General features: G+C 32.5%; 1 protein-coding gene across 1 annotated transcript; it reads left to right on the plus strand.

Moving 5' to 3' along the window:
• The first annotated feature begins 1 nt into the window (after position 1).
• Positions 2 to 13,204, plus strand: LOC144965860 (organic cation transporter protein-like). The gene is made up of 9 exons (XM_078901654.1): positions 2 to 1,078; positions 2,497 to 2,727; positions 4,787 to 4,983; positions 5,946 to 6,437; positions 6,954 to 7,088; positions 7,684 to 7,769; positions 8,369 to 8,483; positions 10,192 to 10,264; positions 11,986 to 13,204. The coding sequence occupies exons 1-9, from the start codon at positions 671 to 673 to the stop codon at positions 12,145 to 12,147; spliced, it is 1,899 nt and encodes a 632-aa protein (XP_078757780.1). The 5' UTR covers positions 2 to 670; the 3' UTR covers positions 12,148 to 13,204.
• Positions 13,205 to 14,387: the final 1,183 nt, after the last annotated feature.

A 14,387-nucleotide genomic window follows, 5' to 3' on the forward strand; every position in this document is an offset into this window, starting at 1 on the left:
TAGAGCCAAGCTGTTTTCGATATCTATTCGAGTTGATAGTAGAGATGCATACATGAAATTCTTGATATGTAAATCAATGCATACTTTTTAGTTACTAATTAAGATTTTTCAAAATTCAAAATAAATGTGACCCATATTCCAGGTTTTAATGAAATAGACTTTGTTGTAAAAATCGGTGGTAGAATCGTATAAAGATTTATATCGATTTATGTTACTTATTGACTTTTTGACCTCATAATTTGAAGAGTGGTGCAAAATAGCAGACAGATTCACCAATGCAACCAAAAACATAACAAGCATAAAAATCCATTATTTACAATGAATTTAGCATTTTATTGATGCTTGTTTTAGAATATACCAACTTTAACATGGTATAAGATTCCTGGAAACAATTCTGCATGCTGCCTTTATAGCGATATAACATTTATAATTGTCTCATTGCAAGAGTTCGAGTTTGTGGAGGCAAGAAGGTTCCCCTGTGGCCTGTGTCTACTGTGTCTCGACATAAGATTTATACCGATGAAAGCAAAACTGTCGTTTCATTGTTATTTGAGATTATTATTTATAAGTGGCTGCTTGTCTTTACAAGCGAAAGACTAGTTTGCAATGGCTATAACGTAAGAGATAATTTTGCATTTCACCACCGTTATTTTTTTTAAAAAGAAGAAAAATGGCAGTCGACGTAGACAACATCCAGCAGAAACTTGCTTCAAAATTTCGATTTCAAATTTTTGCCTTCATATGTTTAGGTATAATATATTCAAGAGGGTCATGGAACACATTTGGCGTTTTATTTCTTGCTGCAAATGCTGGGCAATCATGTGATGATGATAAGGCAAGTGCCACCAGTTATTCTCATCAGACTCGTACTCCTGTTTTGAAGAATAATGATGGGATGAACTTCTCAACTGGAACTATTCCCGCCTCTGATAAGGTATTAGAGAAAAAGACGTCGCTTATACATTCTAAAGAGTGTGAAACCCATTTCACAACTGAAAATGGTACAAACATCACAGAGCCCTGTCTTCACGAATGGATCTACCACAGAAGTCAATATAAGTCTACAAATGTGTCTGAGGTATTAGTTTTACACGTTTGTTATTTTTCGCTGTCTTTCAGGAACTAGAAATGTATAGTAAACAAACCTTTCAGCCCACGCCTGCAATATATTATTTTACTATGATACTTTAACTTTAAAATATAACACTTTTTTCTTTACCCCTTTCCCATTTTCTAATAAACTTAAATCCATTCAAAATTGACGAAGGGAAGTGACAGGAAGCTTATTTGATGGTTATGACCCACTTTTCCAAATCTGGATTGTCTGTTAGTAGCCCTAAGAGCCATAAGGCATATGGAGGCAGAATTTATCCCAGTTTTGTAAAGTAAAACTTACAGTGGCAATTGGTTGCTACAATTATGAAGTGGGGTAGTCTGTTGCAAATATTTTCCACCAGTTTTAACAGATCCAGCCACCCAATCATTGCTTGGTGGACAGGCTTTCAGAAAAGTCTCGACTCCACTTACAACAGAGCTATTGGTTCTCCCTGCCTACAATGTCTAGCGGAATGTATTGGATTTGCTATGAATTTTATTACATTTTTTTCATTCTTGTAAAAAGAAAATCATTATCACTCATCTGGAAACTTAAAATGACAACAACAACAAAAAAAGAAAACAATAAAATTAATGGATCGTTGCCCTTACGTCAAATCATTTGAATTATAAATCTATAAAAATATATTTTCGAGCATTTTTTTTATGTAGGTAGCTTCTACATTTTTGAAAAAGTCAAAACTAAGACTATTGGTAACCCAAAACAGCCGATTATATTAACAAATAGGAATTTATATTGCTGTAGTTTTCATAGCATTATGTCAAAGAACCCTTTATAATGAGTGATCCACTCAAATCACATCATATAAAATAAGACAGTGGTTCAAAGTTTTCATTTCACAGATCGAATCGTAAGGGATATGTAGTTCAAAAGATTTCAAACTGACAAGAGTAATTCATTGGTCCAGTCTGCACTGACTCTCATTTCAGAGGAAAACATGATGGGCCTACAAGAGAAAATCCGTTGTCAGTTTATTTCATATTGTAAGCTGTCAAATTATTGATGTAGTTTTTCCTTGTGTTTTATTGGTACGCTACATTGATAATTACAGTCCATAAATATTCAGCCTGCTTTTTATTTATTCTATGCAAATATTATCATTTTCACTTTGCACATCAGATAGCTTTTTTTTTAAAATCATTTACTCGAACTTTGCATTTCAAGATTTGTGCATCTTTTGGAAAAACAAAAATATGAAATTTTCAAAGAGATTAAAAAACTTCTTGAAACATGCGGATCTCATAAAGTTTTGTCATTTGATTTACTTACAACATAAATTTAAATATGAGAACTTAACACATTTCCTGATAAGTGCATTTTTAAATAGTTTCTGAATGGAAGTGAAACTCATATTTTAAAAAATGCTTTTCTCTTACCAGTGGAATCTGGTCTGTGTGGGAGCGTATTTGTCAGAGTTATCAACAACCCTTTACATGGTGGGTTCTATGTTTGGAGCTCTACTCATCACACCCCTCTCAGACAAGTTTGGCAGACGCCCCATCTTACTTGCTTGCCTATTCATTCAAACTGCATTTGGCTCAACAGTTGCTTGGGCCCCAAACTACAAATTTTTCACCTTTTTGAGATTCTTCACTGGTTTTTTTAACATGGTAAGTATGTTCTGCAATTATAAATCTTTGATATTTTTTTTCTTATGATTATTGTGGTGTAAAACAATCTCTCAGGTACAAAACTAGAAACTAAAATTGTGCCTTTGATATCATGAAATCAGGCTTTGATTTGGTCCGAGATTTAAAAACACTTTGTTAGCTACCAGCATTTGTCACTCCGAAATTTAAAAAATGATTTTTAAAAACATTTTAAATTGGTCATGATTTTTAAAAATATTTTTTTAAAAATCTTTAAATCTATTTAAAAATGAGAATTCACTCTTCAGCATAAGTATATAGCGGCTCACAATCATTTAAGATGTACCATCTTAATCTTAATTCCTTCCTTCCAACTGGGTAAAGCACAAGGTGTTCATGTGATCACATTTAAGCCACATATTCCACAAAATTGTACAATGCTGATAATGCAACCTAGTTATACTAGGACACTGTTATTTCAATTTCATGGGATGTGGACAATTTTGTTCAAGTTTCCCCTCTGCAACACCCCATTGTACGTCCATAGACCTAGCAACTACCCGCCATCTATAATAAAAAAACATCCCAGAGAGCATTAACAAACGACTATCAAACAACTCTACAAACAACAACATATTCAACAAAGCAATCCCACCATACACAGACACACTACAAAAAAGTGGCTATGACTATAAACTAAAATATGAAGAAGAGACTGTAACCACACCAACGAAAAAATGCCAAATAAAGCAAAATATAACATTGTTCAACCCACCCTACAGCAAGAACGTGACAACCTCTATCAGTAACAAATTGTTCAATCTAATACAAAAATGCTTCCCTCCAGGTCACGTCCTACACCCCCTCATAAACAAAAACACCATCAAAATAGGATACACCTGCATGCCAAACATACAAAAATATTATTTTCTCCAACAACAAATGAAAACTATCACAGCCAGCTCAGCCCAGAAACAACCTAGAGACAAAATGCAACTGCTGGACCCAGGCGACATGCTCATTAAACGGCAATTGCCTGACTCAAGACTCTATTGATCAAGCCACAGTTACAAGCCCAGACACACCAAAACAAGAAACATACATTGGCCTCACTGAGTGTTCATTCAAAACCAGATACAACCTGCATAAATTTTCCTTCAAAAACATACACAAACAAACATTCTACTACACTAGGCAAACACATTTGGAACGTCAAAGAAAAAAACATACAACACAGCATTCCATGGAAAATCATCTCCATAGCACAGTCGTACTCCCCCTCTTTTAAGATCTGCTTGGAAGAAAAATTCTTCATCATTACAAAGCCAAACATGGCAACACTCAACAGAAGAAACGAACTAACATCTTCATGCAGACATAGAAACAAACACCTTTTATGTAATTACAAATCACCATAACTGCGAAGCCGAAAAGGTACAATAAAGACAACAATCTACTTTCACTTTCACTTCCTGATGAGAGCGAATGCTCAAAACAATATTGTAGAACTTGATCATAATTATACTTGAAATATTTTATAAATAGCTCCTTTTATCAAAAAGTTGAGCACTAATATTTCATGGTTTTTGTTTTTATAATTATATAAAGTGCTGCCAACCTACTGCAAAATGCGGAATTGTACGCATTCTCAGCGATTGTATGCTTGTACGCATTTCCCCCAAGATTGTACCCATTTTCAGTGTATGAAGTCACTTCAGTTTTCTTTATTACTATTATTCATATTATTACTAGCCTATTGAGAAACCTTGGTGACCAAGTGGATATTCATATATTTTTTGACCAATTATGATCTTCATGCTGGGAGGTAGAATTCTGAAAAATTGGATTATAGTCTTGGGAACATCATTGTTGCTGCAATTGAGCTTGTGCGGTGTGACTTTATGTAAATATACTTCCTCTTACTTTCACAATGGTTAGTTTCTGTCGATTTCAAGATTATACTCATTTTTATGAAATCTCCCCTATTTTGAGGTCCCATTGTACACATTCTCATCAGAGTGGGTTGGCAGCTATGTATATATATATATATATATATATGTATGTATGTTTTATTTAACAGGGTATATCTCTTTGCACTTTTGTTATGATGGTGGAAATCCTTCCAGCAAAATATCGCACAGTTCCTTGCTTGGCCTTCCATATTTATTGGGCTTTGGGTTTGATGATGACCGCCCTATTTGGGTACCTCATACAGAATTGGAGATACCTGCAGTTAGCTATTTCTCTTCCAAACATTCTGTGTGTTTTATTAGTCTGGTAAGCTTTTTCTTGAAGTTGATGCATTTGTTCTCAAATGGGAGGTTTTTTTTTCGATATTGAAGCATGCATGATATTAGCGACGATATTTCATACAACCTCTTAATAGTTATACATAATGATAATGATGAAATTACTACAACCACTACTACTACTATTCCTACTACTACTACTACTACTACTACTACTACTACTACTACTACTACTACTACTACTACTACTACTACTACTACTACTACTACTACTACTACTACTACGACTACCACTACCACTACTACCACTACTACCACTTCTAATACTACTACTACTACCACCTCCACCACCCTCTCCACCACCACCACTACTACTACTACTAGTACTACTACTACTACTACTACTACTACTACTACTACTACACTACTACTACTACTACTACTACTACTACTACTACTACTACTACTACTACTACTACTACTACTACTACTACTACTACTACTACTACTACTACCACTACAACTAATAATAATAATAATAATAATAATAATAATAATAATAATAATAATAATAATAATAATAATAATAATAATAAATAATGATAATATTAATAATAAAAATGAAAATGGAAGGACCAAACATTGCAAGTTAATAAGAGTGTGACAGTTTAAGTTAAGAAAATAGTATTTCCAATTTGTTCAACTCTGATTTTGACGATTGTTTTCTCACTATAATTTTCTGTGTCAGTTAATTGGTAACTATTTAACACTGTATGTAGTACTTCATGACAGATTTATTCCATTTTATGTAAAAATGTTTACATGAAATCATTTTTTTATCACATCACCTTTAAGATATTTTTTTACGATGTAGTTATCATGTGTTATTTTAATCTAATTATAACATATGATATAATCTTTCACTTTGTTTTTTGTTGTTGTTTTTTTTCATTTTTTATTACTAAATTTGTATTCTTAATCATATTTCAGGTTATTGCCAGAGTCCTTACCTTGGCTGATATCTCAAAATAAACTCTCCAAAGCACAAAAGGTTATAGAGACCATAGCACACTTTAATAGCATCAATGCACCGAATGACCTTTTTGTGTATGAAACTACTCATATTGTAGGGCAGAATCATGAAGAAAATGATAGAGAGAATGGAATTGAGATTGAAGGTACCTCAGAAGATGATTATGTCACTGATGAGCCCTTTTTATCAGGATCTGATGAACCTGCTGAAGAAATGCATTTATTATCCATGAAATCGTGCAACGAAAATGCTGAAACTGCCACTGATAATGACATGCCTCAAGCAATAAGTTTCCAAGACATAAATCCCAGCTCAAGTCAGCGTTCTGGCATGGTAGAGCAACGTAACACTGTGATACGTCCAACAGAACCAAAGAAGCTGAGAAATGTGTTTAGTTTATGCTGCAGTTCTCGCATCAGGACATACTCTGCTATAATATTCTACCTTTTGTAAGTTTCCTATATAAAATATTACATCTTCCTTCCATTTGTTTCATAGATTAAGACCGTTCTTTGCATCTTCTTTGCATTTTGTATTTTGCCATTTGGATTTGTAGATCTTTTCATTTTCTTAAATGTCTAAAATATTATTTAAAAGTTGGATTCATAGCTTTACACAATAACTGCCTCTTGTGCAAGGATGACAATAAACATAGATTGTTTTGTAAACATAAACATCATCCCAAAATTATATCCATTTGAATATGAATCAAACAGTTCATGTGCAAAATGTTTGTTTTCTTTTTTTTTTTTTTTCTTTTTTTTTTTTTTAAACAAACGAGAATTACAATATTTGTTTAATTTCACATTGGCATATTAAGCAACAGCATAATACCCTTTAATAAATCATATGGATGTATTCTGTTTCACATAAATATTGCTCTCAATAAAAAAAAAATATTACTATACTATATCAATTGATTTTAAAAGTTGCCGAAAATATTCACTTGTTTTTATTTTTCACAGCTTTGTCAGTAGTTTGAGTTATTATGGAATTACCTTGAGTATTCCTATACTTCATGGAAACGCCTACTTCAATCTCTTCCTGCTTGGAGCTGTAGAAATTCCAGCCTATCTCATGTGTATTATTATTTCTGTTCGGTAAGCTCATTGGCATTGTTTCATATATTATCTTTCTAAATTCTACAGAGAAGCACTCCCTGAATTTGTTCAATAATATTTTGTTCATTTTCAGCTATTTTTGTCGTTTAAAATAAATTTTAAAGTAGTTTAACACAAATTGCATAATATCCTGATATAATATTCTTGAAATTGTCAACAAAATTAAAAATGCCTAGTGGAACCATTTGTTGTGTGAGATAAAGTGAACACTAACCCTTCAGTATCTTTAAATTATTAATTGATCATTTGTCAATTGGTTATGGTATTTGGTAACTATTAATTTTAATATTTATCCCACTGATCAAGGTTGGGGTTAAGGCAGTTCATTAGACTTAAAACTTACCTTAATTTGTGTACTTTTTTGTGTACTTTTTAAGCTTATCACCAAAAGTCCTCTCAAACCAGTGACTGTAAAGTGATGGTTGGATCAACCTACATTTTCATAACTTATTCTCATAAATTGACTTTGACTGCAGTTTGACTAAGCACATATGTCTTTGTCTTTGACTTTTTAATTAAATGTGACTCTCCAATTTGCCACGAAATGGTTTTTTTTTCAAATCTAATTTTTCAGTTGTGGTCGAAAGATTTGCTTGTTGATGTTCATGCTGGTTTGTGGATTCATGAATGTTGTGGCAATGCTCATTTCTGAGCAAGCTTGTGAGTATGAAGTATCTACTCTACCAGATTTAAATATATATTTTTTTAAATGGTCTCCTTCCATGTTTTAGTTAACTTATTTTTTTACAGTATAAATTTAAATAAATGAATAATCGTACTTTTGGGGTCAAAACTTTTATTGGAATATTATATTAAATTTGGTGAGACAAGTATTAAAAAGAAAGACGTAAAATTGGATATTTTTCTTTGAGTATAATTTCTCCTCAACTGGACCCTAACTATCATATCTTTTTGTTTATTTCCAGTTAAGGATGGATAATTTAACTCATAGGACCAAACAGGCAACCTGTTAAGCACTAGAACAATTGTCAGACAAATGCAACTCTGCTTTATATAAGGGGGACCTTACAGTTTAATATTCATCTCTGGTAGGACAAGGGAAGTGTGTGTAAAATGCCTTTCCTCTGGGCATTTTGTCAGGTTCTCTTATGCTGGCTCGAACCTGTCAGACCGCATTTAGATAGTTGTATAATCTCAGCTTTTTTTTTTATGTATGTATTCCATACGATGATACAACACCTAAAAACAAACAAGCATTAAACTGCAACTTTTTAAATGGGTCATTTTGTCTATTTCAGCGTCGGGCATGAGTGTAACTAAAATTGTCATGGTGATGGCAGGAAAGGTTGCAATAACAGGAGGCTACTCAACTGTATACTTATATGCTTGTGAAATCTTCCCAACAGCTATCAGGTGATGAAAATAAGGCTTTCTGACATCAGATTTTCATTATTGATAATCTTTTAAAATTGTGAGACATTCAAAATAAAATCCACGTTTAGAAGAGCTATTACTATTATTGCCATTTTGCCTTTGGCCTGGAAGCAGAAACAATGAAATACCTCAGTACCATGGTTTTTCTCACTTAACACTCTTAACAATGCTTCATTTTTCACCCAGGTTGGCTTGGATTTCTAGTTCCAAATGCATGTGCCTGTTTGGCACATTTTATCATATTAGCACTGTTATAATATCGCTTCCACCAATAGTGAGGTACTTATTTAGACTTTAGGCAAATGCATCAATGTTTTTAAAGTGCTTTATCCAAATTCTCAATGCTTGGAGCAAAGTTTGCCATCGTTGTCACCCATAAAATAAATTATAGTGCTCAATGTGGCTTTACTTTATTACAAGATAAATCACAGTAAGTCAGTGTGTTTTTTAGGGGTTTTTTTTGTTTCTTTTACCTAAGCTTCACACTGGTCTAGTCTACTGTTTTTGTTTTCCATGTGATTTGTTTTATTTTTATTTATTTATTTATTTTTTAAAAATCTTGAACAGTTGAATGGAGATGGGTCAGTAATAATTGATAGATAGAAATTGGTGGAGGTAATTACGTGTCAGCTCTACTTCCAAAATTTATGAGATGAATGCAAAAAAAAGTAAAACTTTTTGGATACCGTTTCCAGCATAGCAGGCGGTTTTATGGGTCATATTTTACTGTGAAATGATTCTGTTTCATTGACATAACGGGCTTTTGGACAGAATAGACTTGAGCTTGAGCTTTTTTTATATAGCACAATATCCACTAAATGTGCTCAAAGCTCTTTACAAAGGGTCTCTGACCAACAGCAAAATGTAACATGTAGAAGGAAATATGACGCCTGTTAGGCGATATTATAATTTTTTTCAGACAGAGACAACACTTTTAACAGTCAGGTAATCATTTTACATGTGAGTACTTTGAGAGAATGTGATTAAAGAGCTTTTCCCAAGGAATCAAGTATGCGCCGAGCGACGCTCAACCCCAGGACCTTCCAATCCGAAAGAGAATGTCATACCACAAGACCACATAGCTGCACAATGCTAGACGTTATGAAAATGATGATAATAATAATAATAATAATAATAATATTGATAATAATGATAATAATAATAAGAAGAAGAAGACGAAGAAGAAGAAAAAGAATGGTGATAAAAATAATAATAATAATAATAATAATAATAATAATAATAATAATAATAATAATAATAATGGCAATAATAATAATAATAATAATAATAATAATAATAATAATAATAATAATAATAACAATAATGAATGATTTATTTATACAAAGTGTTACTATCCACTGTTTAAGTGTGCAGCAGCTCTTTATAAAGCAAACATACCCACACATTTTTTCTCTCTCTCTCTCTCTCTCTCTCTCTCTCTCTCTCTCTCTCACACACACAAACAATCTCTCACTCTATTTCTCTCTCACACACACACACACACACACACACACACACCAAACATAACTTTTCAATTATTCATCTCGCATAAAAATAGCTATGTTTTCAAGAATGAGTTATATTAGTCAGCATTATGCTACCCTTAGAGAAAGGGAGAGGGAGAGTAATTTTTGTTAAATTGATGAATCATATAGTTGATAATATAATTTTTTCTTATTTCACTCAGAAATCATTCAATAGGACTGTCTTCATTCTTTGAAAACCTGGGAAGTATAACAGCACCATTCGTAATATATTTTGTAAGTAGTGGGTCTTAATCGTCTACAGTTATGTTTTAAGTTATATACTTGTGGTCATGGTATAAAGATTGTACAAAATGCACATTTATAAACTTGATAAATTCAGATTTTATTGCATGTCAAGTCAAATGATTTCAGGATAATGAGTGATGAATGCATTGCTGTTAACTCTCTCAACCCTAACACCGACTATATCCGTAGTTTACCCGGGTTACTTTTACCCCATGCCAAGTTATTACATTTTTCTGAGACAAATTATAGGCGTAGTATCAAAGTTAATGTTTTTAGTTTTTACCTGTGAATGGTAGTGGAATAAAAATATCTATGTATACGCTCATTTTTAATACATTTTTTCCTATTTTGAAAAGTAGCAAAAATCTCTAGGATTGAGAGAGTCATTCTGAAAATGGTTGTTGCAGGATAATTGCATTAATATTGAGATTCACACGATTTTTACCATGCAATTTTGTGTATGTATCCATAACAATCATAAAATGAGTTAAGATTTTAAGGCACTATTGCCAGAAATACAAAATAGGACCCAAGTAGGGTGAAAGTAAATCATTAAAATTTTATAATTCAAAACAAATGGTCATTAGATTAATACTTGTTGTGTCTATTATCAGGATTAATCATTACTAAAGTATTTTGTGAAATAGGTGTTGGAATTTGAGTTTTATATCAATTCAGACCTTACTCCAAATGTCAGCGATAAACTATTTGCCAGGCAAAACTAAACCTTGTAGTATTTGCTTATTCTGCCAGTTTTATCAATTAATTTTGTGTATTGTCAATCATCCTGCGTATTGAGTATTTATATTGCACAATATCTACTAAATGTGCTCAAAGTCTTTACTAGGTCTCTATCCAACAGCAACACTTAACATGTAGGACGAGACATGATTCCTGTTTGACGATATTACAATTTTTTTCGGACAGACAGAGCTGTTAACGATCATGTCCTCTTTTTACACCTGAGTGATGTGAGAGAATGTTAGTCAAGAGTCTTTTCCAAGGACTCAACTATGGGGTGCTCAGAGTGGGACTCGATCCCGGACTGTCCGATCCAAAAGCAAATATCATACTACAAGACCACAAAGACACATCATACTGTTATTCTTCACACACAGTTGCTTGTGGTCTTCCTTTTAGATTGCAACAGTTTCAGAAAATTTATTTTTCAACTTCTGACACTGAACAAAAACACCGGTCTAGGGAGTGAAATACACTGTTATACAGTACAGTCAAATCAGGTTAAGAATTTTTTATTTTTTTTCATGAGACGGTTATATGGGCATAGCCACATGTGGAATTTATCACCACACTCATTTATCTAAGACATCTAGACATTGAATATCAATGAGAAACATGAAACTGGTTTGACAATAGTTAAAAAGACAATGTGAGTTTCAATCAAGATGGCATGCCAATCACCACCTTTGGCTATATCAATTTTTTTCGAGAAATGAAGGGGTTGAGACATTATATTAGGTATTGTCATCAACATCATCATTGATTTATTTATCATTTTATAATTTATATCATAAAAAAAAAACCATTGAACTGGTGTGCATGCTGGAGATAATATAATCTCTGCTGATTTGCTCATTGTCTGTCCCTCTTTCTCCACTTTATAATGTTGTATATGCCATTATATTCATTTGACAAATTCCAATATATTTTGATTACATCCCTCCATTCCATGTATAATTATTTTTCAGGCCAGGTCTCATCAAGAACTTCCCATGGTCCTCTTTGGTATCCTCTCTGTGGTGGGTGGGGTGACAGTGTTTGCCTTACCCGAGACTCAGCGCCAGGCTCTTCCACAGACAGTTACTGACTCAGAAACACTTGGCATGGTTAAACGAAGGCGGATTGTGTAAGCTTACAGTACATGCAGACGCAATTTTAGTTTGAGGTCGGCTGCATGGCTGAGTTTGCCTTACCAGTATCAGCCTTGCACACATTATTTCAGAAATTTGTAGATATAGAATATATGCTTGCTTTAGGATAGATTGTGTGAAGGAATAAGAAATGTGACAAAAACTTTTTATTTAAAGTTATTGTATGTGCAGGGGAAAATGAGTTTCCAGTTTAACAAAGAATTTATCTTTACTGTCACCTCAATAGTAGACCAAGATAGCTCAATAGCTAGAACAGATAACCTATAAGTGAAGAGACTGATTTCACTTCTCTGAGTCAATTATTTTTCATGACCATTCTGTTCACCTAGCAGTGATTGGGTAACTAGACCTGATAGATCTAGAGGAAAATACTTGCAATAGATTTGCGTCCTATCCACAGGCTACCAGTAATTCTTTTTATATGTAACGCTACAGAAGCCAGGATTAACTTTCTGGGCTGTGTGGCTTTGAAGGACTTCTTTTGATATCAATATCATATTGAAATGTGACCAATTTATTGAAATATCTGGCAGATGGAAAAAGCTCATGGGTCAATTTGATGATGTGGATGTTCTTAGTTGACATTCCTTTAACGGAAAGGTAATTCAAGAAAAAGAGAGTTGGTAGACTTAAGCAGTTTCATTTAGGATTCGAATCATGTATTTCTTTTTTTTTTTCACTGTACTTATTTCAGTTAATTATGAGCTTTATTACTTTTTTATGGAAACATACGTTTTCATTATTGTAGTTCTTATTAATTTTATTAATCACTAGTCAATAATGTAAATACTTTCAATAATTCTATTATTATACCAGTTTGAATGATAATAGTTATGATTGTTATCAATATATACTGTGCAATTTTTAAGATATTTTTATAGACGTGTTTTGGAAGTGAATTTATATGTAATGCATACATATGAGACTCACTAAAGATTGTCACATGTGATTGAGGACTAACGTTATTTCAGTATTATAATTTACCAAATATAGTCCATTGCCTCATTGTGTTATATGTGAGGATTGTTTAAATACTGTAAACTGAACTTATCTTTTAAAAACACATATGAGATTTAGTTTACAGACACACACACACACACACACACACACACACACACACACATATATATATATATATATATATATATATATATATATATATATATATATATATATATAAGAATAGCTGTCCGTTCAATGAATGTGATAAGTTGATCAACTCAAAAATTTATGATCCAAGTGTTGAGTAAAATTTGAAATCAATATCTATTGTTTTAATAGACAATACATTTTTCAACTTCGTAAGAGAACTCCACGGAACTTTTTATTTCGGCATGGAGAGATATTTTTTGCATTTAATGTCATATATTTGACTCAATTATTGTAGAATTCTTTCCCATTGTTAAGAATGGAAAATGGTTTACATGAATTTTAAGAAATTGATTTAGAGGAACCACTAACTGGTATCGATTCAATGCAAGTACTTCCACCCCACATGCTAAAAATGATGGCATCTGTTTTCGATGGGATTTGATGAAACAAATATGATTTTTCGATAAAATCACAATAACGTCTAATGAATATCATAATAAATGCAAACCATCTTCATGTCGATTGTAAACACCATGAAGAACTAGGTGATGATTGGTCCTGTGTTTTGAGAGCCTTAGTGTTACAAAAAATCCAGTTTGCCAAACATGTAATTGGGGATTGCACTCTAAACATCTGTCTGAAAGTTTTAACATTATCCCATTCAGGGTTCCTCCATTCATATGAAAAAAGTCATACTACATTACTATGGACTCTGCTATTAAACACTTGAAATTGACCATTCAAGTGAACAAATAGAATATTGATAATTTAGTTTCTTGAAATAATAAAAAATAAAATGTCATGTTTCTGTTCGTTTTAATAATTAATTTCACTTTTTTACATCTGGTTTACTCCAGCACAATACCAGTTTGAGTTTGTAGGTCACAATTTATTTTAAAAAATACTTTTTTAACATGATCTGATGTAAAATAACATAATATGTTTGATTTTGGATTGTTTAGTTTATCAAAACATATTTGTGTAACATTGCATCTATTTCCGCCATCATATACGAATGACGTTGTCCCATACCGTGTGTGACATTCTTAGAAATTACCTGTGTTGGTTGGAAGATTAATGTGTATGCATAATTTATCAATATTCAAATAATGAAAGCTTGTGAAAAT

This window comes from Berghia stephanieae, chromosome 2, assembly GCF_034508935.2.
Source record: "Berghia stephanieae isolate SIO BIC M18660-M18661 chromosome 2, UCSD_Bste_1.3, whole genome shotgun sequence".
In the NCBI taxonomy this organism is placed as follows: Eukaryota; Metazoa; Mollusca; class Gastropoda; order Nudibranchia; family Aeolidiidae; genus Berghia; species Berghia stephanieae.